General features: G+C 38.8%; 1 protein-coding gene across 2 annotated transcripts in view; it reads right to left on the reverse strand.

The window, feature by feature from the left end:
• Positions 1 to 20,337: 20,337 nt before the first annotated feature.
• The window catches only part of MAT1A (methionine adenosyltransferase 1A), a 49,543-nt gene continuing 42,733 nt past the window's right edge, over positions 20,338 to 27,147 (reverse strand). For both annotated transcript variants that reach the window (XM_075217148.1, XM_075217149.1), the window contains exons 8-9: positions 25,585 to 25,718; positions 20,338 to 24,622 (exon numbers count right to left, since the gene is read on the reverse strand). In XM_075217148.1, the coding sequence (XP_075073249.1) occupies positions 24,520 to 24,622; positions 25,585 to 25,718 (237 nt within the window). In that variant the 3' untranslated portion in view covers positions 20,338 to 24,519. The remainder of the gene's footprint in view (positions 24,623 to 25,584; positions 25,719 to 27,147) is intronic.

Below are 27,147 nucleotides of genomic sequence, written 5' to 3' on the forward strand. Positions count from 1 at the left end.
TGTATGCGGTACAACAGTAATCGAACATCAACTTCATATTTTTTTTTCTCCACTATGAAACAGAGTACCCTGCTGATTTTTTTTTTGTGGTAGTAATATATACCTTTTTTAAACACCCCCAAAAAATGGGATCCCTAATGTCAAATGTAAAGTGGTCCCAGATAAGTAATTCAATGTTTTTGAGTAAATAGTAATATGGCAGTCCGTATTTAAAAGACTACCAAATGAGCAGCTGCCATTATTGACACTTTCTCTGGAAATTTCAGTTTTGATCTCTCTAAAGGGAATCCCCTTCCCATCAGTTTCTGTTTGTTTCATTTCCTGTATGGGAGTTTTATCCCATTGGCTCAGTTTAGTTCACTTTTTTGGTATGCTTTTTAACAATGTGTAAATTATGTATGCTGTACAGCAGTAATCGAGCATCAACTTCATTATTTTTTTTTCTCCACTATGAAAGAGAGTACCCGGCTGATATTTTTTGTGATAGTAATTTATACCTTTTTAAACACCCCCCAAAAAATGGGATCCCTAATGTCAATTGAATCTAGCATTTTTAATTATATTCAAAAAACGTGCATTTTTGCCGTAACGCAAAACATGAGGCAGATAAATTAATTTGGTTTGGATTTTTGGATTCGGGAGAAAGTTACCTTAGGGGTCCAACTTTTGTGTCGATTCCTTAATAAACACCCGTGATACTTTAAATAAACTGAATAAAGAAGCCGCGATTAGTAAAATATTTAATAAATTGAAAAATCAATATTTAATCAACTAATTGTCAGACAGTTGGGATATTTGGCAGAAATAGTTGTTTTGACATCCTCTCTTAACTAAAAAAAATTAAAAAAAAATCTGAGATGGGTGGTGGACATTTCATGTTTTTTTGGGTGATCTGATGTGAAATGACCCTTCTCCATTATATGTGATATCTGTAAATATACATCTGCAGACTATACTTCATTCCTGTCAACTGTACATATTTATATATATATGTTTATTATCTAACTCATTGAAGTATTGTAGAAGCAACATACGTATCTTGCCTCATTATTCTGGAAAGCCTAGTTAAGACTCAGCACCAGATCACATGTAACAGGCCTGCTCTGACTAATCAGGCCTGTATCAAACCATATCCGTAACAATAGGTCCCATTTTTTGCCATAATTTGCTTGAAATTGCTCTGCGCATACTCAGAATCGTATCTTTCGCTAAAGAATGCAAACGCATGCAATTCATCTGTGAACACCAATGACACTTACTACTGCCTATGACTTGAAGGGCAGAAAGGTGGAGGGAAGGGGCAGATGAATGTAGGCAATGTGCAGTAAAGACGTTCCCAAGAAGATGTGGGTTATTCAAGTTCAGCCATACTCTGCTTGTATTTAGATGTAAGGTTTGCACCCGCTAGAAAGGCATGTGTAACTGACGGATGATAGTGATGACCAAACACCATTCATTCTCACAATCTAACCTGCACACCTGACACCACTCATCTCTTTAAACAACATTATAAGAACGTGGAAGGTGGGCATGATTTTGCCATTTTGTTTAAAAAAACAACCAAAAACTGTTGACGCCTTACTTAAAAGAGGTAGGTGAAACATTCATATGTGCGTCTCACTAGCAACGAAAGTATATTATTTCAAAGACATTGCATATGTTAGCATGTGAGGATGTTTTAAATGGTCTCACTGACACATTTTAAAATTTAGCTCATTGTAAGAATTAAAAAACACACCTAACTGTTACAAGTCGCCACAGTGCTTGCTGCCTGGCTGCGTTCTGGCCATCACCATGATGACTGGTATGTCATTTCCTCTTCTCTACCGACCTCCACATAAGCAACGGCCAGGATGCTCTCTGCACAGCGTAATGCCCAGGCATTAGGGAGCAGCCAGGCACGTGAACAGATATAATTAATTAATTATTATATTCTTGGGGCTGATTGTGTTGCCTGTGACCCTGCTCTCCTATTTGCCAGACTAAGAATTTAAGGCAGGGAGGGCTTAGCCTTCCTGCCGGTTTTAGCGTCCTGTGCTGCAGAACTTGCTGACCAGTTTTCTTGTTCCAGTGATTATTCTGTTATTCTTGATCTGATTGCCCATTGTGACCTTTGGCTTTTCTTCGGACCTCGCTAACAATCTTTTGCACCTTGACCTTTGTCTGTATCTGAGATTTCCATGTTTGTTACCTGCCCTGACCTTTTGGCCTGTTTATCAGTATCCCTGTCCGTTACGAACCCGACTTTTGGCCTGCTCCTAATACCTGCTTTCAGTATTCCGGTTTCCTCTACCTTGCGCTACGGTTAATATGTGATAAGCTTCTACTACTATGGATCTAAATCCTAGGGACTTTTGAGTACCTTCGGACAAATCAGTTCTATGGAAAAGGTGGCTGCTATAGGTAAAGCTCTCTACCAGTTAGGTTCTAGATCTTATCTAAACAGCCATTAGCCATAATACTAACAAACTGACAATTTGCATTGCAGTATATTGTTTCAAATTTTTACACATAGTTGCATACATTAGCAATACGGTTTTGTTTTAAAATGTTAGCAGTGTGTTGCCCATATCATGCAGTTTATACATACTTGTATACATTATATATTTTTTGTTTAATGTTTTAAAAATGACGTTTCATGCTTTTTAATACTGCTTTTTTATTTTAAATTGAGTTTTGACATGATACATTAAAAGTTTATATATTAGGATTGACTAAACTTTCTTAGCTGTTTTGTCAATAATGTGTAATTTCAAAGGGGATACAAAAATCTACAAAGCATAAGGGAATATTTCACAATATTGCCATCTGAAGTGGGTTTCCATGGTGGAAGAGGCCGAGGTTGCTGACCAGGAGGAAGATGATGTCAATCCTAGTCCTCCAGATTCACAAGACTATTCGGCCTTCAAGGCATATGTGAGTTGATCTTACTTTACATGTAACTACCTTTTGGGTTTGTATAAAATGTAATGCTTACAATAATGGACAAATAACTAAATTTTTTCTAATCAGTGCATTTTGTGGAACAAACAGGTAAAATAATGACAAACACAAAAACAAGTGAAACACACAGAAATCATTTTGATTTGTGTCCTCGCTTTCCCATGGCCCAATATTTCCTGTGTTGCTTGATCTGAGATGCCTTCGGGTCCCCCGACTAGCAGGTGCCACAGGGGCAGGAGAAGTAATAGGTGCCACAGAGGCAAGATGGACAATTGGTGCACAGGGGCAGCAGGGGCAACAGGTGCCAGAGGGGCAGGAAGAGGTTTAGATGTCGCATAAGCAGGAGGGGCACCAGGTGCCAAAGGGGCAGGAGGAACGATAGGCACCACAGGGGCAGGCGGGTAAACACAGTGCTCAGTGCTCAATGTCAAGCAGCAGCTGCAAGGGCAAACAAAGTATTGGCATGCATAAAAAGGGGCATAGATGCAAGGGAAGACAGTGTAATTTTGCTACTGTATAAATCGTTGGTAAGACCTCATCTTAAATATGCTGTACAGTTCTGGGCACCACTCTATAAAAAGATAATTTGGAACTAGAAAGGGTTCAGAGAAGGGCGACAAAATTGATAAAGGGCATAGAGTCATTAAGTTATGAGGAAAGGTTAGCCAGTTTAGGCATGTTTACTTTAGAAAAGAGGTGTCTAAGGGGAGATATGATTACTATGTACAAATACATTAGGGGTCAATACAGAGAACTTTCATGGGAACTTTTTACCCCAAGGACTATACACAGGACACACGGTCACCCCCTAAGGTTAGAGGAGAGGAAATTTCACAACCAGCAAAGGAAGGGGTTCTTTACAGTAAGGGCAGTCAAGATATGGAATTCATTGCCAGGAAAGGTTGTGATGGCAGATTCAATAGATATGTTTAAGACAGGGTTAGACAAATTTTTAGCGAAAAAGTGTATCCAGGGATACGACCGTTAATTAAAATGAAGGATAGTAGTGGATATAGGGTAAAAATAGGACTGCAATATTGAGTCTGGGTGGATTTTCACAATTGAAACAGATTGGCGGTTTCTTACTCTGGATCAATTTCAAATATAAGTGCAGGATCGCAGGAGATACAAAATAGGTTGAACTTGATGGACTGGTGTCTTTTTTCAACCTCATCAACTATGTTACTATGTTACTATGTTACATGCCACAGGGGCAGGCAGGTAATAGTTGCCACAGGGACAAGCAGGTAAACCGGTGACACATAGGTAGGAGAAGCAACACGTGCCCCAGGGGTAAATGGGTAAACAGTTGCCTCAGGGGCAGGTGAGTAAACAGGTTCCCCAGGGCAGGAGGAGCAATAGGTACCACAGGTACAGGTGGGTAAATAGGTGCCACAGGAACAGGCAGGTACACTGGTACCTCACGGCTTGTTAAGTAAACAGATACCACAGGGACAGGAGGGTAAACAAGTGCCACAGGTGCAGAAAGAGCAACCGGTGCTACTTGGGCAGGAGGGAGCCATTTGTTGTGTGCAAACACCCAGTTGTTGGAATGCCCTTAATTGTCTTGGAACAGCCCACTATTATGGTTAAAAGGAATATGATAGGTACTCCTTTAGTGACAAGTGAAAGAAAATCCACCATTTTTGATATGGTATAGAAGGGATCCGTGACTTACTTCCAGACATGACCTGTGAACCAATCAGTGAGGAGAATGTTGAAAGTCTCATTTGCTTGCAAGCATGAGGGCAAGCAGTTTTACAAGAATGAAGCTGCAGGTCCTTACTTGACCCATGGACTGTTGCCAATGGTAAAATAAGTTTTCAAATATGTTTTGTTTTCTAAATGTGTTTCACTAGTAATACAGTTTTAACAACATATTAGTTGCTGTGGAAATATATGATTACTTAAAAATAATGGATATGATTATGGTACCAATTCACAGGGCTGATTATGTACTGTGTGTGATTTATTAGGAATACAGCAGAAATTCCATAAGGCCTGTCATTTTTAACAAGCTAGAGTGGTAGAGAGTGCAGTAATTAGATACAGCATGTATTAGAAAAGTACTCTCAGACATTAATTTTTCGTAGCTTGAGTGCTTTTTTAAAGCTTGTATCTCTAATTATGCCAAAACCTTTAGAAAACATATTTCCCATGTACCTGGTATTTTTGTAGCACCTAAACAAAGATTAAGCAAGGTTTTGATTTCAGAGCATCAGTTGAAGATGTATAAAATTTTCTAGAAGACAAGTGAGTGTAAGACATGATAAAATATTTATTAAATGTGTCATATACAACAAGAAATAGAGAGCCAAATAGCAAGTGCAAATTAGAACAATATGCAATAACAAGAACAGAAGACTATTACAGCTACTTGCATAATAGACACTGGGAAACACGCAATACCAGAATATCCAGAGCAGGCTAGAAGGTGCAAGCAGCAGAATAATGTACAAATTCTAGAAGTACAGACAGGCAAGACCTGGGACTACAGAAAGAGGAAAAACCTCTCCAGGAAGGTTGAACAGAATGATTGGCAGGAAGTGTAAGATTCAGCCAGATTGTGAAAGGTGCCCTTCAATGAATACCTGCAGTCCTTGTTGCCCCATTTAGCTGGTGGGTATGGGAAAACTACCAGAAGAAACCACCGAATACACAGGTAAGTACACATGTGGACATAATCCAGTGCATCTCATTTCTGTACTGGAAGAAGAGGAATAAATCTTATGTACTCCTCTTTCTCCAGTCCAGAAATGTATAAAGGTTGCAAACATTTCTAGTGCCATTCTGTTGCTGGGAGCAGTAGTTCTACAGTCACAGACCCCAGGCACATCACACGGGCATGCAGGCCACCACCTCACAGATGCTAAGGAGCTCCATTCCAATCTCCAGGCACTCTCTCCTTTTGGGAGGCACAAACATCTTCTCATCTAGGGCCATGCAGTCTCCTCCTCCGTTACAGTTGTACTCACAATTAGCAGTGCTGCACCGAGACCCACCGCCCAATCCTGTCACGTTATGGGGGTCTGTCCAAGGGGTTTACTCCATAGTGTAACTGTAGGAAGGGGCTCTCCAGAATTTTCTTACACACTGCCTTTTAACCTTAGTGCCAACACTGTGTCTGCTTTTGTAGGTCTTACTTTTAGGGTATGCCTGAAGATGGGGATACCCCTGCTGGTCCTTGCTGTGGTCCATAGTTGTAAGGAGTTTGGGCTCCCCCCTTATTTTTGCTCCACACTGGCCCTTGTTACTGCCAGTTTACATGTTGTAGGAATGGACAGGTTTTTGAGAGTAATGAAGAGAACAGCGTTTACTAATTGCAGCAATGCATTTAAAAATAAGACCATAAGGTCATATTATGCTTATTCATTCTTTTATAGGATATGTTTCATTTGGAATATATGAAACAAAATAAATCTGATTTCATGATACAATATTGAGATAATTCAGCTCATTGGCCTCTTAATGACTCAAGGATTTACCAAGCCAGAACTATTTAGCAATACTTTAGATCCTTCAAATGTTAATGCTACTCTATTGTCTATGATATATGCTTCTTATTTACTTAAAATTCATTAATGCAGAATACTTCCATCTTCTTATTTTTATGAATGTGGGTGGAATGCTTATATGTGGCTTCCCCAAGATTGGTCAGGGACATACTATCTTAGCTGTATGCTGCCTGATTTTGGATTTTCTATTTGCCTGCAAAGCGTGGAGTCTGTGCTTCGATTGAACAGGATTTTTTTGCACCTTTTTACTTGATAACATGGCTGATATAGAAAAAAGCATCAATAACACAAAAGCCAAGATGATTCAGTGCTTTCAATTGTTGCAGCATACTGCTGTGCTAATATGCTGTAATAATATTTGTCAAATGTTGCATATCTCATCTATGTGACAAGTGGTCCTCAGGCATAATATAAATGTGAATTTTTTAGATTAAAAGTGTTTCTACTCTTTACTAACAGAGGGGGTGATGGCGGATGAACACAAATATGGACCATAATTCAACCATATTGATAATTCTTGTATTTAACTTTTTTGAAAAAATAAGTTTTACATATAAAAAGCAGGAACTGCTTGATTTGTCCCAATGATAGTCTTTTTCAATATCAAGTACTGTTATGCACATCTAGTTGCTATACAATAACGATTGTCGATTGCCGTAATGTGGTTCCAAAGCACAATGTGATTTAATAGCTAAAAGTAGCAGAATAACAATGAGAATAAAATAAGTACAGCCATTATTTAGCAGGCGCCCTGGATCCAGTGTACAGTCATTCAGGTCTGAAGGCTGTGGTCAAGTAGACTGGCCACTGGGTCCAGGGCTCCTGCTTATATACAGTCAGTGAATACAGTAAAACAATACAGGTGATGTGGCTTGCTTCTATAGGTCCAGGCCTATGAAGGGTCCAGTGTAATGCAGGTCATTGGCCAGTTCAAACGAAAATATCCAAGGATGGGGGTCAACTCTCCTTGAGATGCATTCCGATTTTCCCGCCAAGAATCCAGTTTAAACTAGTCTATTTACATTACACAGACAATATCATTCTAATCATTTATTCCCTATCATCGATAACTAGAGTATGCAAAGTGCGATCCCTTCGGAAAATGAATCAGACAACTGTGGAAAAATAGAGGATTAGAATGATACCAAACATGATATGTTTTCCTGTAACCTGAACCATAGATCTCACTAACATGTATATAACGTTATAGTATTTCAACATTCACTCTGCTACATTTCAGTATTAATAACTATGTGTTGCAACTAAAATTAATTTAAACTAATTACAAATATGTATGTTCATGTAAATGCATGTGAATGTGTGTGATAGTGTTTGCCACGTGCTGCGGCTGATTACTCTCTTCCACGCCGTAGCGTGTTATATGCATAAAGTCAGACAAAGACAATCAAGTTGTTAGATATTAATGGAAATGACTATATCCAATTTATCTGACTTTGACAGCTCCACCCTTTAATAGTGTAAGAAACTATCACCTAATCATGTTTTCGATGTCAGGATTCGGTGTTTACCTCAGTAACCCATTTTCCACACTTCCATACATTAGGAACACATCTGACACATAAGCCAATTACTAAGATGACACCAAAGATAAGGATAAGGAGCTTATCTATGTTAGCAACCATTTCCTGTACCCACTCTCCTAGACCAGAGAACCATTTTACAGGATTCAACCATGAGAACCATCCTGCCACCTTTTCTCCAATCTCCTGTAACGAAGAGTTATGGTTCCTCCAAAATTCCCATTTTAGTTGCAGAATTTCATCCATTTTCCGGTCTATGACTTCTTTGGGGTCATCAGTATTATTGGTGATGTATGTGTAACACTTGACACCAAACTGGGTGACCAAAGTCACACAATATCCACTAGTAATAGATGTGAGATAATTCAGCACCAGTCTATGTTACACCAACTCCTTTTTATAAGCCTGTAGCCGTATACCTGAAAGTGTCATCATACATCTCAGTGATATTGTCTATTAATTTAGCTAGGTCCTGCATATACCTAAAATTTAAAGTTCCCCGAGCGATCCTGGTGGGATCTAATGCTACCATAATGTCGAAGTCAGCAAATTGGATAAAGTCATTTCAATTAATATAGAGCAAACTTGATTGTCTTTGTCTGAAGTATCCAGCCGCAACACGTGGCAATAACAGTTTTTACACCTTTTGTATACATTCGCACACACACATTTGTAAATAGTACACATTAATCGTAGTTGCAACACATAGTTATTTATGTCGAAATATAGTAGTGTTTATGTGTAATATTATGAGTTTTATGCATATTAGTGATACATATGGTTCAGATTAAAGAAAATGTGTCATGTCTGATATCATATTAATCCCCTTTACATCAGCAGCTGTCCGGTGCATTCGGCGAAGAGATCGCACATTGCATACTCTAGTTATTGATGTTAGGGAATAAACCTTTAATATGATGCTGACTATAAAATGCTAATAGACTAGTTGTAATTGGAGTCTGGGCGGGAAGAAAGGAGCACATCCCCTGGAGAGATGACCCCCACCTTTGGATTCTTTAGTTTAAACTAGCCTGGATCCAGAGTGCCTGCTATAAGTAACGGCTGTACTTATTATTATTTCGTTTGAATTATTCTGCTACTTTTTGAGAATAAATATTTGTGCGTTGGAAACACACATTGAGATTCGACAATCGTTATTGGATAGCGACAAAAACGTGCATAACAATAACCTGGAAACCAGTGGTTTCACTAATCAGTTTTGTAGCTATGGGTTCTTCACCAGGAATCATGTTTCTTTTGCCACGATGTTCATACTGTGTGTGTATGTATGGTGGGGATGTAGTCTTATGGATACCAACCATTTCCTCATGTGTAATAGTCATGATCTCAGGAACCAGTTTACCTAAGAAACACAAACCCTTGGAACTTGGAGCTAACCAGGAATAAGCCTTTCTCCCACAAACATAGTACACATCATCTGGGAGGACATAAGGTACAGTACAATGCTGATAATATTGCACAGTGTCTTGATAAAACTTCCCATACCCATTGTCTCCATCTGTTCAAGACAAGTTTCGGTATGAATTACATCCTGAAAAGAACTCAGAGGAACCCTCCCAACCAGTACTTTTTATTTCTGTTGACGTGGCCTAGTCTATGATGCCCATCAACATTCCTGCCTATTGGTGACCTGAAAGTCTCCCTTCAAAGTAAGTGTGGCGAGCCATTGTCTGCTAAGGTAGGTCAGCTTCCTAATTCTTTAGTCTTTTTACATGTGAGATATTTAGACACAACAAAGACTTGTCTAAGGAGTATTGGCGAAGCTTCAGACTTCAGACAATGGCGAGCCATTTTAATAGAAGAACAGTTATATCGCACTAGGACAATCCTATGTTATCCAGGAGATGGAATCAATGATAAATATATCCATCTACCTGGAAAAGGTGCACCCACACATATTACTAAATGTACAAATAGACAAAGAACAAGTATGTGTTTTAGGGGCACTCAAAGGATAATTGGAATATTATAAAATTTAAAGTTTATTGATATACATTAAAATCTAGTGTGGCAATCCCTAACATACTCTCATTTCTAATCGGGGAAGCACAGACTAGTTTTATAATTAATCCCTACGATTCTGCTCAGTAGTCACTCTGCATAATATACCTCTTAGTAAGGAAATTCTTATTTACTTTTGATCGAGGCAATACTCAGTGCCTTAGCAATAAGAGTGGGCTACCCACGGACCATGTCATTTATTAAGCAAGCATATGCAGCAGAGACAGCTGTAGTGCTTTGATACATTTTATCTACAATATATTTAGGCTGATCTGTGATTTTGCTCAATAATAACTCTACATATCTTGCTTCCTAGTGAGGAAATTCCTTAATTTGGGTCCACTTATATTAGATTAGGATAATCCTTGAGTATAAAGAGTGGCTGAATCACGGGTTATTCAATCTATTAAGATAATTAATCTGACAAAGACAGCTGTAACATATTAACACGTCACACTTATAGTATATTGAGGCTGCCCTGCCGTTTCATGACACTAGAGGGAGATTGTAGAGTGTTTTGCTCCATACCACAATATTTTGAATCTATCATTGGTCCAGTTTGCTCGATTTTGCTATTACTTACTGATTATATTGTTCTGCTGCTATAAGATTTAAGAGTCCTTATAAAGTGTCTTACTCTATTCAGATGGAGTCAACCTTTTGAGAATATTAATCCTTCCATTGTATCATGAATGCTAGGTGTTTGGGTTGATCCTAAATCCAACACCCATTGACAACTTATATTTAATTCTAGGAGGGTTAGCGCGTCCTTTCAGTACGTCTGCTAGTTTTACCAGATATTGTGTATTTTGGTCATTTATTCCATTTCTAGTTTTTAATATTTCACTACTCCTATCATCATTTCATTATGTGTAATTATTTTAATGTATATCAATAAACTTTAAATTTTATAATATTCCAATTATCCTTTGAGTGTCCCTAAAACACATACTTATTTTTTGTCTATGTCTACAATGGCGAGCCATTGTCTGATCAGGTAGGTCAGCTTCCCAATTCTCCAGTCTTTTTACATGTGAGATATTTAGACACAACGAAGGCCGGTCTAAGGAGTATTGGCGAACCTTCAGACTAGGGGACCTAGTGATATTGTACTTCCCTTCTTTGGACCTCCCTCCCCATAATTCGAGGACCTCGGAGATATTTAATGGGAATGGCACTAGTCCTTCCTATGTTATGCTGTTCCTGAGGCACAGGAGAGCCCACCCAGCACTCAGTTTGGTTCAGGACCTTACCCACTAGGGAGGGATAATCCTCCAGAGGATGCCCACCCCTCTCCAGATTACTATTGGACTGGCATCGCTGGATGCATTTCTCTTCAACTAGGGAGTCACAGTACTTACAAATACAAAATCCATCAGACAATAGCCGCCCACAATGCCTCCGAGTTCCATAGCTAGTAGACCTTTTCATAACCACTGGACCAAGCTTGATAATGGGCTGAATTGTTGGTTCTATCAATCTTTCCTCCAACTCCACTTCATCAGTATCACTACCAGATCCCGTCTCTGCCATCCATTCTGCTTCACAAAAATAGGGTGTCCTACAAAAGATAAGAAAAATCCTGGAACAAAAGAAAAACAAAAATCGCCACTCCATTGATGAGATGATAGTCTGGGCAACGTCCTTGGATCAGGTGTCTTAATTGCAGGCTTTAGGTCTCCAGGAACAGGTTTACGAGTGACAGATCAGTGTCGTCGGTCTCGACTTTATCTCATACTTTCTCCAGGCTACTGACTTTCCTGCAATGGGTGGAATGGACCCAAGTGTCTCTTTCTGCAACCTTCAGAGATGTGGTACTGGTCATCAACACTTGATACGGGCCTTCCCAATGGTCTGTTAAACAACCGGAGCGTAAGAAATTGCGGATCATAACATATTCCCCAGGTTCAACATCATGACAGTTCGTTTCTGGCATACCAGGTGACAGCATTTTCAGTTTTTGCTGTTGTTGTTTTAGCTGTCTGCTCATTTTTATGAGATATTGCACAGTCACTTCATTGTTACACTTCAAGTCGTCTTGTGGACTTACTTTTTGGTCGACAACCTCATTTGATCGTATCTCAAACGGGGACAGATTAAGAGGAGGTCTGGGAGTGGTTCAGATGCTATGGAGGACTAGTGGCAAAGCTTCTGGCCACGCCAACCCAGTTTCAGCCATTATCTTACTCAGCTTGTTCTTAATAGTACAGTTTACTCTTTCTACCTTACCACTTGCTTGTGGTCGGTAAGGGGTATATTGCTATTGATTCCCATGAGCTTACACATGTTCTGGAAGATATCACCAGTAAAGTGGGTACCCCTGTCCCTTTCTATGATTCTAGGGATACCGTATCTACACACAAATTCCTGAACAATTTTCTTTGCAGTGAACACAGCAGTATTAGTTGCTGCTGGATATGCCTCTACCCAACTGGAAAACACATCAGTACACACTAACACATTTGAAATTCCTGCAAGGTGGTAATTGGATATAGTCAGTTTGCATTACCTGAAAAGGTCCGTCTGTAGGAGGGATATGGGATGGCTCAGGTGGTATAGTTTTCCCAACATTTTTCCTCAAACAAGTAAGACATGACATTGCCTTCTTACCGGCCTGAGAGGAAAAGCCAGGTGCACACCAGTATGCTCTCACTAGTTTGCACATACCTTCTTTACCCAGATGAGTCAGACCATGTGCTTCCTCAGCCAGGCCTGGGTAATATGCTCTGGGAGTCACAGGCCTACCTTGTCCATCTCTCCAGAGTCCTGAGGACTCTTGACCACATCCCTTCGCCTTCCAGACCGCCTTTTCCTGTAGGGAACAAAAATCTTGCATTTCAATCAATCTCTGAGTGTCTAATGTCTGAAAAAACATTATTGTCTCTGTCGATACAGTTATAGGTTGCCCTGCTGCCCATTTAGCAGCTTTGTCCGCCTTGCTATTGCTGATTGACACCGGGTCTTATTCAGATGTGTGGGCTTTACACTTTATGACAGCTACTTTCTTGGGTAACTGTATTGCTGTGAAAAGTCCTTTTATGTGTCGTGAGTGTGCTACTGGTGTGCCTGCTACTGTCATAAAGTTTCTAAGACGCCAAAGGGCCCCGAAATCATGCACTACCCCAAAGGCGTACCTAGAGTCAGTATATATATTAGCTGACCTACCCTCTGCCAACTCACACGTTCTCTTTAGTGCTACTAGTTCAGCCACTTGGGCTGAGTGAGGTGGGCCAAGGGGTTCAGTTTCTACAACATCCTGATCGTCTACAACAGCATAACCAGTGCATAGTTCTCCCGTCTCAGTCTGTCTATGACAACTCCCATCTGTATAAAACGTAAAATCTAAATTTTCTAAGGGGGTCTCGTATGTCGGGCCTTGCAGTAAAGGTCTGGTTTAGATATTCCATACAATCATGCATATTCATATACCTGCAAAACTCATCCCCGACCAGGGTCTCTTCACCTCCCACCCTCAGTGAATCTCAAGACACATATGGAAGGTATGTAGCTGGATTTAAAGTGCTACATTGTTTGATGGTGATGTACCATCAGAGCTAGTTCCCACTTTGTGAACGTAGCAGAAGAGACATGTCTGGTCTGATCTGAATTTAACAGAGCAGATACCGCATGAGGTGTATAGACAGTTGAATCATGTCCTAATACTATGTCCTCACTCTTACTTACCAGAAGAGCAGTTGCTGCTACACTTCTTAGACATGTTGGGAGTGATCTTGCCACAGTGTCCAATTGTGCACTGTAGTATGCTACCGGTCTGTTAGCGTCACCCTGTTTCTGTGTCAGGACACCTGCTACACAACCATCGGTTGCAGGTTCCATACAGTATATCTTAAAGGGCTTTTCATAATTAGGTATCCCCAATGCAGGTGCTCTAGTCAGACTATCTTTAAGATTAAAGAATGCTTGTTCTGACTCTTCTGTGTGTATGACACGCTCCGGTTTTGAGGAAGAGACTAACTCCTGCAATGGTAACGCCAGAATAGAAAAACCCAGGATCCAGGATCTACTGTATCCACACATCCCCAAGAAAGTATGGATTTGCTTTTGGTTCTGTGGCAGAGTCATGTGTCGTATTGCCTTGATTCTGTCAGCTGTAAAATGTCTTAGTCCCTGGGTGAGACAGTGTCCTAAGTATTTAACCTTAGTCAGACATGGCTGTAACTTGTCCTTTGCAACCTTATGCCCTGTTTACGAAAGATGAAGTAACAACAATTTAGTATCATGTAGACATGACATAAACGAATCGGAGCACAACAACAAACATATTGAATTAGAACAGACACATTGCTTGGTTGGAAGGATTGTAAACAGTCATGTAAGGCTTGGAAGAAAATACTAGGGCTGTCAATGAACCCCTGGGTAAGTCTGGTCCATGTGTATTGCACCCCCCTATAGGAGAATGCAAAAAGGTATTGGCAGTCAGGGTGAAGAGAGACTGAGAAGAAGGCAGAATAGAGGTCAATGACAGTAAAGTGACTAACAGACGGTGGAATCTGCATGAGGATGACGGCTGGATTGGGCACTATGGGGAATTGGCTAAGCTAAACAACTTTATTAATTCCCCTTAAGTCTTTTATTGGTTGGTCATGCGCATTTCCTAAGTCTTTGACAAACTTCTGACATCTGGCCAACTCTTTTCTAGGATCTGGGAAATCAGTCATAATTGAACGTAGTTCCGATCTAATCCAAGGACTATACCATCCTTGTCCGCATTCCCATTAGGAACTGCTATTGTGCGGACAGGATAAGCACCAACCGGATCACTACATTCAGGATTAATCACAGGAAAAGCTGCTTCAGTACCATGGATGTTCTCCCCTCCTCGTGGTTACTCCACTACTCTCACCCATCTCAGCCGCAGCCCCTGCTGGTGGGACCGCTCCCTTTCTATACTTGCGTTGTACCTCTAACATGTTAATAGAATGGACAATGGCTGAAATCCCAGTGGGTTCATCTTCTTCCTCAGAAACATGTTTTAAATTGACTTAAAACAGGATATAACTTGTTCATACGGCGGCGGGGGCGTGCTTGCGCTCAGTTCTCCACGCTTCTCAATGGCTACATCTGCTGTGCGCGCGCTTTTTGCCATGCCTACTTCCGCTGTACAGGCTCTGCTTTGCCATGTGTACCCTTCCAGTTGCAACAAGTTTAAACAATCATCATGTTCAATTCTCACTTTTGTTGATTTAATCAACCATACCTTAAGTATAACATTATTTAACACCTCTGAATCGAAACTACAGATCTTTGAAAAAGGCTTCACACAATCCTTGGTCATCTTGACCCATTTGTCGCAATATGCCGTTGCGTATGCACCATATTTCTTAAACATAAGAAACCTCATCGAACCAATGGGACTTCCTTAAGGCAGAACATCGACCATCTCTAGCGTATGCTTAGCTCCCATGTGAAAATCAAATATTTCTTCAACGCTACGCAACACAACTACTAACGACTTCTTCTCGTACTAAATGAGGAACACCTAACACAGAAATATCAACATGAATCACAGGGATATCAGCTCAATACCCTGTCTCTCCAACAAATCTGCTGAGCATATTACAACTGGTAGAATTGGAGTTACCCACCTTGCCAGCGTACTTGTCTCCAGCTGCTCTCCCAAGTCACAATCAGAGTCTCTGTACCATGCAGTCCGATCGCTCTGCTCAAAGATACTAATTATCAGTGAGCACTGTAATTGCTATTGGGTGCGCTTGCGAAAACTTCCCACCAGTATACCTGCCCCGTATACCAATCACCAGTTGTGCAACCTGCCTTGTCAGACAGCAACCGATACTCTGGCTCTCTAAGACAATAAATCAATTCTTTCTAATCTCACAATCACACAATATACACTTTTGTTTTCTGTGCAGAAAATAAATCTCCCAAACAATAGTAATAACGTTTCAGAGGCTTTAATAAGTGATTATACTATGCATATATAACAGACTATGAACACGGCCATTTAAACATGTGGCAACAACACATACTCAATGCAGGAAGTAACATAGTAACATAGTTGATAAGGTTGAAAAAAGACACCAGTCCATCAAGTTCAACCTATTTTGGATCTCCTGCGATCCTGCACTTATATTTGAAAATAATAAGCAACCGCCAATCTGTTTCAAATCCCCCCAGACTCAATATTGCAGTCCTAGTTTTACCCTATATCCACTACTATCCTTCATTTTAAAAAACGGTCGTATCCCTGGATACACCTTTCCGCTAAAAATTTGTCTAACCCTTTCTTAAACATATCTATTAAATCTGCCATCACAACCTGCCCTGGCAATGAATTCCATATCTTGACTGCCCTTACTGTAAAGAACCCCTTCCTTTGCTGGTTGTGAAATTTCCTCTCCTCTAACTTTAGGGGATGACCAAGTATCCTGTGTATGGTCCTTGGGGTGAAAAGTTCCCATGAAAGCTCTCTGTATTGACTCCTTATGTATTTGTACATAGTAATCATATCTCCCCTTAGACGCCTCTTTTCTAAAGTAAACATGCCTAAACTGGCTAACCTTTCCTCCATAACTTAATGACTCCATACCCTTTATCAATTTTTTCGCCTTTCTCTGAACCCTTTCTTGTTCCAAATTATCTTTTTTATAGAGTGGTGCCCAGAACTGTACTGCATATTCAAGATGAGGTCTTACCAACTACTTATATAGTGGAAAAATTACACTGTCTTCCCTTGCATCTATGCCCCTTTTTATGCATGCCAATACTTTGTTTGCCCTTGCAGCTGCTGCTTGACATTGAGCACTATTGCTAAGTCTACTGTCTACGAGCACTCCCAAATCCTTTTCCATTATAGATTCTCCTAAATTAATTCCATTTAATTTATAGATTGAGTTCTTGTTTTTGATCCCTGAATGCATAACCTTACATTTATCTGTGTTAAACCTCATATTCCATTTGGCCGCCCAATCCTCCAGTTTATTTAAGTCCCTCTGTAGAGAAGCTACATCTTGCTCTGATTTTATTACCTTACAGAGTTTAGTGTCATCTGCAAAAACTTTACTCTCTAAACCATCACCAAGGTCCTTAATAAATATATTAAAAAGGAGTGGCCCCAGCACGGAACCTTGAGGTACTCCACTTAAGACTTTTGACCAATTAGAAAATGTTCCATTTATCACAACTCTCTGTTCCCTATTCTCTAACCAGTTACAAATTTTGATTCCTAGACCCAGTTCCCTTATTTTGTAAACCAACCTCTTGTGTGGCCCTGCAGCAAAGGCCTTTGCAAAATCTAAGTAGACCACATCTACTGTCCTGCCCTGGTCTAAGTTCCCACTAACTTCCTTGTAGAAACTAATTAGATTAGTTTGACATGACCTATCCCTCACAAATCCATGTTGATTCCCACTAATAATTTTATTGCGTACCAAGTAATCCTGAATACTGTCCCTTAAAATACCTTCCAGTAGTTTCCCCACTATTGATGTCAGGCTTACAGGTCTATAATTCTCTGGTTGTGATCTTGTTCCCTTTTTAAGCAACGGCACCACATCTGCTATTCGCCAATCCCTTGGTACTGAGCCTGATGAGATTGAATCTCTGAAAATTAAGAATAGCGGTCTAGCTATTTCTGAGTTTAACTCCATAAGGACCCTTGGATGTATGCCATCTGGACCTGGAGCTTTATTTATCTTAATATTCTTCAGTCTCCTTTGGACTTCTTCCTCTGACAACCAAGTATTAATTAATGGCATGGTTTCATTTCCATTTTTATGTATTACTCCTGCCATGTGTTCCTCTCTGGTAAATACTGAAGAAAAGAAAGTGTTTAATACCTCTGCTTTTTCCTTAGTATCATTTATCAATTCACCCATCTCACTTTTTAGGGGTCCTATATTATCTTTTTTAATCCTTTTGCCATTTATATACTTAAAAAACTTTTTGGGGTTTGTCTTACTTTCTTTTGCAACGTGCCTTTCATTTTCTAATTTAGCCAATCTAATTTCCTTTTTGCATGTTTTATTACATTCCTTGTACCTACAGACTTAAACAATTTAAATGCACGCTTCTTCCTTTGCATTTCTTCCCTTACCTTTTTATTTAGCCACATTGGTTTAGACTTAATTCTTTTACATTTATTTCCCATAGGAATGAACTGATACGTGTATGTTTCCAACAACATTTTAAAGACAGCCCACTTTTCTTCCGTATTTTTTCCTTCAAAGGCTGTGTCCCAGTCTATGCTCTTTATAGACTCCTTTAGCATATTAAAATTTGCCTTTCTAAAGTTTAAAGTCCTAGTTGATCCCTTATACCGTTGCTTCTGGAAACTAATTTCAAATGACAATGCCTCTATATTATCACCAATATTCTCGTATATAACTTCCTGAATACTTGGTTTTAATTCTGGCTTAATATAAAGACATACTCCTCCTCCCCTTTTATTTACCCTATCCCCCCTGAAGAGAGAATAGCCTTCCAAGTTGACTGCCCAGTCATGTGTATCATCCCACCAGGTGTCCATAATACATATAATATCATACTGCTCATTCATTGCTACTAGTTCTAACTACCCCATTTTACCTGTCAGGCTTCTTGCATTTGCAAGCATACACTTAAGTCTATTGCCTCCCTTAGGTATTTCTTTTTGCTTTAAAAAGCGCCTCTCCTTATCGGCTATGCTTCCCTTTCCCCCCTCTCCACCCCCTTGACTTTTGTTAAATTTCTCCTTACTACTCTCAATGTCTATCCCATAAATACTTGCTTGCCCCTCCTCCCGGAGCCTAGTTTAAGGTTAAGTACACATACGCTATGCAATAAAATACATTTAAAACCCAAAACGACAATAAAAAGAAACAATTTTCTTTCTAGTCCCTAGATTTAAGTTTAGATTCTGCAAAAACGGACATTCGTTGTTGTTAGATATTAATTGAAATGACTATATCCAATTTATCTGACTTCTACAGTACTAACTGAAGACAGTACCTCGAACGGGTTACCCATTAATACATTGTAATTGTAAGGACAGAAAAAACTGTTATTTCTGCACGGTTCATGATACTTATGGATTATGTATGATCCTGTCACATGAAAGCTCATATTGTAAGTTTGTTTATCTTTGCACTTTGCATAAGAATGCATAATGTTTGAAATGTATAAAGGTATGTCAGAAAACTGATTACTAGAAACATCATTGATATGCATCTAATGAACATCTGATGCTGTATTCTCACTTCCTGATTGGCTTTTTTGCACTCAACTTGGAAATAAATGCTGGGATACGACTATGACTTGAAGTTTTTCTTATCCACCTTGGGTTGGGAGGTGGTTCCAGGTATCTAACATCTATAATTTGTAAATAGCTTTCTTATATCATTACCTGTCTTTGGAGTAATAACAAAATCAAGCAAATAATTCAATGGTAAGGGGTTCTACATGGACCTAAAACCAAATATCTTGTAATTGTAACAGACATTCTACTGCCTCTACACTCAAAATGTTTAAAAACTCATACTGTAGAACTTTCAAGATGTCTCACCAGGTTGAAGAAGTGGTGTAACAAGTAAAGGCACATTGCCACCAAGCGAAAAAGTTATAAATGTTCTTCTGTGCAGAAGTTCCCCATATGCTCATACTTGACATCAATTATAGAGTTATATCTTGCCTTGCACTGCATTCGCTAAGAGGTGAGTACTGCAATAGTTGTCCTTAAAAAAAGTGAACTATTGATTAATATGTAGACCACCATGTCAGTACTCAGAATGTTGGCTTCAAATGCTGTTTCCCTGGAGACAGCAGATTATACCTTTGGTCTATCTGGTTTTGAAGTTAGCACAGTAAGTAAGATCCTCATAGTGATCAATAGGAAAGTATTTATCCCAGGGCAATGTACAGCATTAGGCTTTTCCCACAAGTACCATAGAGAGCACCAGGAGAACTTGGTTTGTTCATGTGAGACAGAACATATTATGTTATCACATAATCTCACTGTAGATAGTGTTTTAGTGTGAACAAACTCAATATTCCAATCTAAATCATACTTGGATGCAAATATTTGCACTTTAAAAGCTTAATTTCACCAGTGAAAGGTGCAACCACACCACACAGTCAAAATTGACCATCATCTTGTCAGCTCTATTCATTGCTGATAAATTCCCCAAAATGCAAATTTACAAATACAGTGGACATCCTCCTTCATGATCAGCCTTTCCAAAGAGTGGCAATGTAATACAGTACACGTGGGGGGTAGACCTGGGGGTTCAGCGGAGTAAAACTCTATAGTAAATCAAATTAAATGTAAAAATTTCTAAACCTTTTTAATAAGGAAAACCAAGAAGGTTAAAAAATACAATTTATTTTTATTTTTGCAATATTATAACACTAGTGTATGAAACGATGAACATAGCATACATTTTGAAAATGTTTAAAGATGTGGATTAATTGCACAAAATCGCAGTTGTATGCAATTTAGTAAATAGCTACTAATACGCCAATAGCCATGTAGCTTTACATCATGAACTCAACTATAATGAACATGACAGTATCTCTGATAGTTAATTTGCTAGTGTAAAAACCTTGACTCAAGCTTGTACTATGTAAACTATGATAACACTTATAATTGTACGATGCGGTAACTATTAAAATATATAAAGTATGGGTTTTGTCATTATGTTTTCCTTTTTTAAAAGGGCATTGTGCGAGGTCAAACAAGAATATGTGATTTTATGCACATCTTTTTTCACCAGTACTTGCATTTTGCTATTTATTGATGTATGTATTATTCATCACTGTGTATTTATGTGTGTCCCCAGTACTGCAGCTTAATCATTCCTGAATGGGTTTAGACTCCCCCCCCCCCCTAATTAGCAGCTACACTGGTGATGTAAGGAAAGTTATGGTATGGTGTACTTATTCACATGTTTTGCACCTGAGGAAGGTGGGCTGTCAAACGGGAATGAAAATGGCTATGTGTAATCTTTGCTGAAGCCTTTGCGTACCCTAGTTCTTTCTCTGTTTTGATAACCTTGATTGAAAGTTTAAATGGGAAAATTAAGTGAAAAACAAAACAAAAAAAATGTTGGCAACACAAATGACTGATCTAAACAATCTGGATAACTTATCAGTGTTACAAGTCTTTGAACTTTGGTACTTGTGCTAATGTTTGTAATGGTCAAAATAAACAAAAAGTTTTAAAAGCAGATAGAAATATTGGCAAATCAGGCTTTGCGATGTGCTGGGAGTCTCCAGCTGTACATTTTGACCTTGTTGACTTAGAAACTGACTTCTAAAATAGCTCTTACACAGAACACACATTGTACTGTGCCTGTTCAAAACAGAATTTGTCTACACTTTTAACTTCTGCCATCTCTTAACTAATAAAAAAAAAATCTCCCTTTCTAGATTAGGCAAAGCATTTAAGTGTACAAAACCTAAATCTCTTAATGTCAAATAGGAAATTTAACAGAAATATCGTGAACACAGATTGCTCAAACTCATATTCTGAATATATTTGTATCTGGCTAAAAAGTTCTGCTTTACAAATGGAGCCTTAGCCTAAGCAATATAACTTGTATTCATGAATGCGTTATTATTAGGCTTGAGTATTCAGCTTAACAGGGGAACAGGTGCAGAATTTGATAAGATTGATGCAGAAGGCTGAAAGATCTGAATTTCAAATTCAAGTTCTTAGAGAATAAACAAGCAAAAAAAATCTACAGAAAATGAAACCAATTGACATGGTTCGTGTTGTTCTAGTAAATAAAAAGATAAAAAAACATAGCTTGAGAAACAAATTAGAAGTATTTAATTTTTTTTTGAGGAAAATAGGCAATACGATGAAGTATAAATTGCTCAATTGATTTATTGAAATAGTTTGATTAGATACCTTTGAGGATTCACACGAAGCAGCTTAACTTAAGCATACTATGGATAGTGTGCAGTGCCAAGTGTACCCAGACTAATGATAAACCAATTTCTTTATTATTTCATAATCATTAGATTTGGGGTAATTTGATCATTTAAAATTATTTTTGGCAGCTATTTTACTAAATAAATCTTAACTATACTGGCGCCTTTTAAATGCACACATCCAACTTAGAAGCACTGTTGTAAGATACTGAGTACACTCAAAGTTATTGCTACCCCAGTGACATATTATCATGAGCTCACTCGCTTGTTATTGATCCCAACACAAGTCACTAAGGGTAAAGCGGGACGTGACATAATTATAGTAGAGGTATTTTAGGCATCACTTCAATGCTTCTAACATACAAGGAGATACATGCCCTTTCTATCACAATTTGTGTATATACAAAGGGTTGGTGTCTGTCCCATATTCACTGATAACACTACCCATTGCTCTTTTGTATCTTTCCTGTTATATTAATGGCTATTTTATGAACTGTGGCAAATTTAACCTTTCAAGCGGTTCACTACTGTACATGTTACTGAATGTGTACATGTGCAATAGTGTATTGCTTGACTAATATCCTTTAGCTAAACCTTAATACAGAGCCATCTCCAGTAGAACTCATTATTAATAAGTTTATATTATCTGATGTTAGTAAGATTATTTTTAAGGTTTTTGCAACCCTAGCAATTTATGTTATTACAGTTACTCTTTTGTTGAACATAGTTTTATTGTGTGTAACCTGTGCATTGCACTCTGTACATAGTACGTAGATTCAGGCTAGAACACCACCATGACCATCGGTCTCACTGAGCTGTAAGTAGGGCGCTCAAGTGATTTCAATAGTGTACTATGCAGTAATGGAACTCTGCGCTTATTGAGAAACTGTAAAATGGCTGCAAAAGTATGGGAACAGTGAAAAAAAGGGGAGGAGGGTTCCACCCTCCTAGGTAATTAAACTAACAAAAATTCCCAAGACACCTCAAAATAAGCACTAAGTGAATATTTAATGGGTGAATCAATATAAAAACATATTTCAGTAAATAGCATATTTTGACATGTAGTACAAATGGAGAAAGATGCATCAATCGTATAACTGTAAGGGATCAGTCAAAATGCTGATGAGCATGCAGGTAATAAACTCCAGAGAGTCCAAATAGACCAACACTGGCATAAACCAGTGTCCAAAACAGGTATAGGATGTGTGGGTTCAAAAAGGAACCAGTTCAAGAATACAAACTCTCTATGTTTTTATATTGATTCACCCATTAAATATTCACTTAGTGCTTATTTTCAGGCGCCTTGGGAATTTTTGTTAATTTAGTGTACTACTTGTGTTCAAAGACCATCAATGACCTGAATTAACAGCATGGTGTGTGATATCCAAAGGCATTCCCTCATCTGACCGCTATTTGTATATGATATAAGCAGCGGCAAACTTTCAGGACTGAACTGAATTACAGGTGAATTGGTGGGGGCTATTTAAATTACATGGGAGGGTGGTTGAAAATGAATAATGAACAAAGTTGTTTCTGATATTAGCTGAAATGTACCGCAACACTCACAAAAAATATATTCTATATATGAAGGTGGGGGTGACCAAATATTGCAACTTAAAAAGAGGGTTTAGCTACCTCTGGTCTAGAACCTGATTACAACACTTGGAAAGTGGGACTGAAAACATTTTTTGGGGTTGGTTATTTCATTTAAAAAAATACTTCAACAGCAGCAAATCTTATGTTAAAACAGCATGGTATGCTGTTCAATGCAATTAAATGTGTTATTTTTTGTTTCTTTAATGGTCATTTAAAGCCCATTGTAGATGGGATTTGCAATCATATAAATACAATCAATGTGGTTTAGATTGAAAAAAAAATTAGTAGATACTTTGCAGTTAACACACTTTTATGGTGAGCTGTCTTAATATTAGAAAGTAATATTTGAAATATCATTATTAAAATTTAGGTTTGTCACTTTGACCAAACGGCCAACTGCTGATTTATTAGTCACCCATGCATCCTAGGTATTGGAGGTATAACTTCCCTCAGAAAAGTAGTTATTAATGTGCTCTATGGCAACGACAAAAATACAGGAAATTTAAATGCTTCAAACATTGTGATTGATAAAGAAATATTGGATCTTAAGAGTTCGCTCAAAACTTTAGAACTTCTCATAGAAAACGTTCTTGCCTTGGCTTATTTATAAAAAATGTAAAATAACAGAGCAAGAGCCCAGCAGCTTATTTTTGAAGGTTCAGAATTAACTGTTACCAATTACAAAATAGCAGCATCATAAACAAAATCATTGGTTTAGGTGGCTCAGTTTACAAAACTCGGCACCCTTGCTATTATTTAACAATAGCAGTCATAAAGGTATAAACAGACAACAGTTTTCTTTTCCAGCATGCCAGGATCTGAATTATAATGCATTGAATGGGTTGAGTATAGCCTGATCATTTTACACTTCTGACTATGCACATTCATTGCCATTCTCACTTTATGTTATTTTTCGTGATGCCATTGTGATTGTGATTCGACAGTCACTGTGGAATTCCTGAATTTGAATGTTGTCATATTTGCTTGGATAGGACCAGTTCCTCTGTCCTGTATTAAAAGACCAGTTCTTTTGGTACTTCCCAAGAGAATCCATCTCTACCAAAATGCCCATAACATGCAGTGTTTTGGTAAATGGACTTCTTCAAGTCAAGATCCCTATAAAAGACAAGTATTGGCACACAAATTTTTAAAAGTATGGAACAGTTAAGTCATAATAAATGTTAAACTTGATACACTTAAGTATTTCTAAACTTTGCTAATCTTAGTGAGATCATGTAAATTAACTGTATTACTAAGTAGCCAATCTATATTAAGGGCTACCATGTGTTCCCAATTTTCCCACAGCAGTCTTTAATTTTTTACCACTGGAAATCTGCTACCTAATTTGCATATTCTTTATTTTTTTTCAGAGTTTCAGACTCTGTATTTATTTTGTATGTTAACATAGTCAGTTATACTTGGTTCCAGTACCTGTTATACTAATATTATGCCAAAACAATATATGGTTGGCTTTCATGATCTAAGCAAACATCACTTCAAAGTGTCCTGGTTTGCACTTTCAGTGGGGCAACTAAAAGAATACACAGAAGGCCACCAAATATTGTATTCTCACTCATGGTAAAAAGCTATACACTTGTATTTTTGCACGCTTAGTAATTTAAACTTTGTCAACTGTTTGTCAATGTATTACTCTTGTAGCCCTCCTTCTGGTAATAAGTAACTTATGATAAAGCCTTGTGCATTCCATCTCATTTACATCTTTTAATTGCAGAACAGAATCTCATTTTAGCCCATTAAGTGCACAGATTGTCATAAAGTTGTGACTTGATTGTAAATGATAGAATACCATAATCTTCCCACCATACAGATGAAGAAATGTCTACCTTATTAAGGACTCTATCCTGGAGTCCAATCAAGTTACAGAGGAAGCAAAAGCACTGCTGTGCAAATTAACACCATTGTATTTCTACTAAGGTGCAATTTTTCTGCATGTTAAAAGGCATTAAGCTTTTAAAAATCATGGTACAACAAGCATATACTTAAAAAAGAAAGTTTCAAAAAATTAAATTGAGTTTATGAATTAATATTTTATCCACTAATTTTTTAATCATTTCTACCTGACAATGACTCCAGGTCTTAGATCAAAGTTCTTATTGACAATGTCCAGAAGTTCCTTCTCATTTTTCTCAGAGGTCCCATAGGTGAAAAGTGAAACTGATAATGGCTGGGCCACACCAATGGCATAAGACACCTTAGAAATCAATGTGAAAATCCATCACTTTACATGTGCCCATATACATGCAACTATACATCAAATAATATATTTGTATTCATAATAATATTGTTAGGGATCACTTGTTGTTCCTTGCTTCTTTGCTATAAATTAAACCTGAGAAGCTGTGCTGGTGTCTCCCTCTGAATAGCTGATTGGTGAGCTTCACTGTATAAGACCTCTCCTACCTGCCTAACTTTGCCAGTGTTAACATTACGTGCAAGCTTATTTATTCCTGATCCATGGCATTTTATTCATCTACTCTTTGGTTCCTAGTCATTGACATTGTATTCGACTGCACTCTGGTTAATATTCCCAGGCATTCCTCCCTAGTTCCTGATCCATTGGAACTACAGACGGTGCACTGCTGACCTATGATTCCTTGCTGTGAACTCATTGGAACTTTTTATCATCATCTCAGAGAATTTCTTCCTGTCACGCCTCGGATCCGCTTGCAGGCATCTGTACCGTTATCCCTTTCTCATGAAGAGTAATGCCGGCATCAGTTGCCTGTATCGTGGACAGTTTGCTCTGCGCATGTGAAGTATCGTACTTAACCTATTGGAGGACTCCTCTCTTCCCTCATTGGATGCAGGATCATGGCTCACTATTTAAACCTCCCAGGTATACCTGCCTATTGCCTATTCTTCAGCTTACTTCCTGTGCTCTAGGATCTGGCTCCTGTTTTGCTCATGGTATCAGCTGCTCTACTCCAGCATTGAACCCACTGTTCCAGTGACTCCTTTGTCATCACCTGAGTTACCTGTATCGTGTCAGCCTCGGTTCTATCCATCTGCTGGCTCTCTGAGCTACCGCTGTTCCTGTGACTTCCCTGCAGCAGCTCCAAGTTACTTATGTGATATCAGCCGCTCTACTCCAGCATTGAACCCACTGTTCCAGTGACTTCTTTACCATCACCTGAGTTACCTGTATCGTGTCAGCCTCGGTTCTATCCATCTGCTGGCTCTCTGAGCTACCGCTGTTCCTGTGACTTCCCTGCAGCCGCTCCAAGTTACTAATGTGATATCAGCCGCTCTACTCCAGCATTAAACCCACTGTTCCAGTGACTCCTTTACCATCACCGGAGTTACCTGTATCGTGTCAGCCTCGGTTCTATCCATCTGCTGGCTCTCTGAGCTACCGCTGTTCCTGTGACTTCCCTGCAGCAGCTCCAAGTTACTTATGTGATATCAGCCGCTCTACTCCAGCATTAAACCCACTGTTCCAGTGACTCCTTTACCATCACCTGAGTTACCTGTATCGTGTCAGCCTCGGTTCTATCCATCTGCTGGCTCTCTGAGCTACCGCTGTTCCTGTGACTTCCCTGCAGCCGCTCCAAGTTACTTATGTGATATCAGCCGCTCTACTCCAGCATTGAACCCACTGTTCCAGTGACTCCTTTGTCATC

The sequence above is a fragment of the Mixophyes fleayi genome, chromosome 6, assembly GCF_038048845.1.
Source record: "Mixophyes fleayi isolate aMixFle1 chromosome 6, aMixFle1.hap1, whole genome shotgun sequence".
Lineage (NCBI taxonomy): Eukaryota > Metazoa > Chordata > Amphibia > Anura > Limnodynastidae > Mixophyes > Mixophyes fleayi.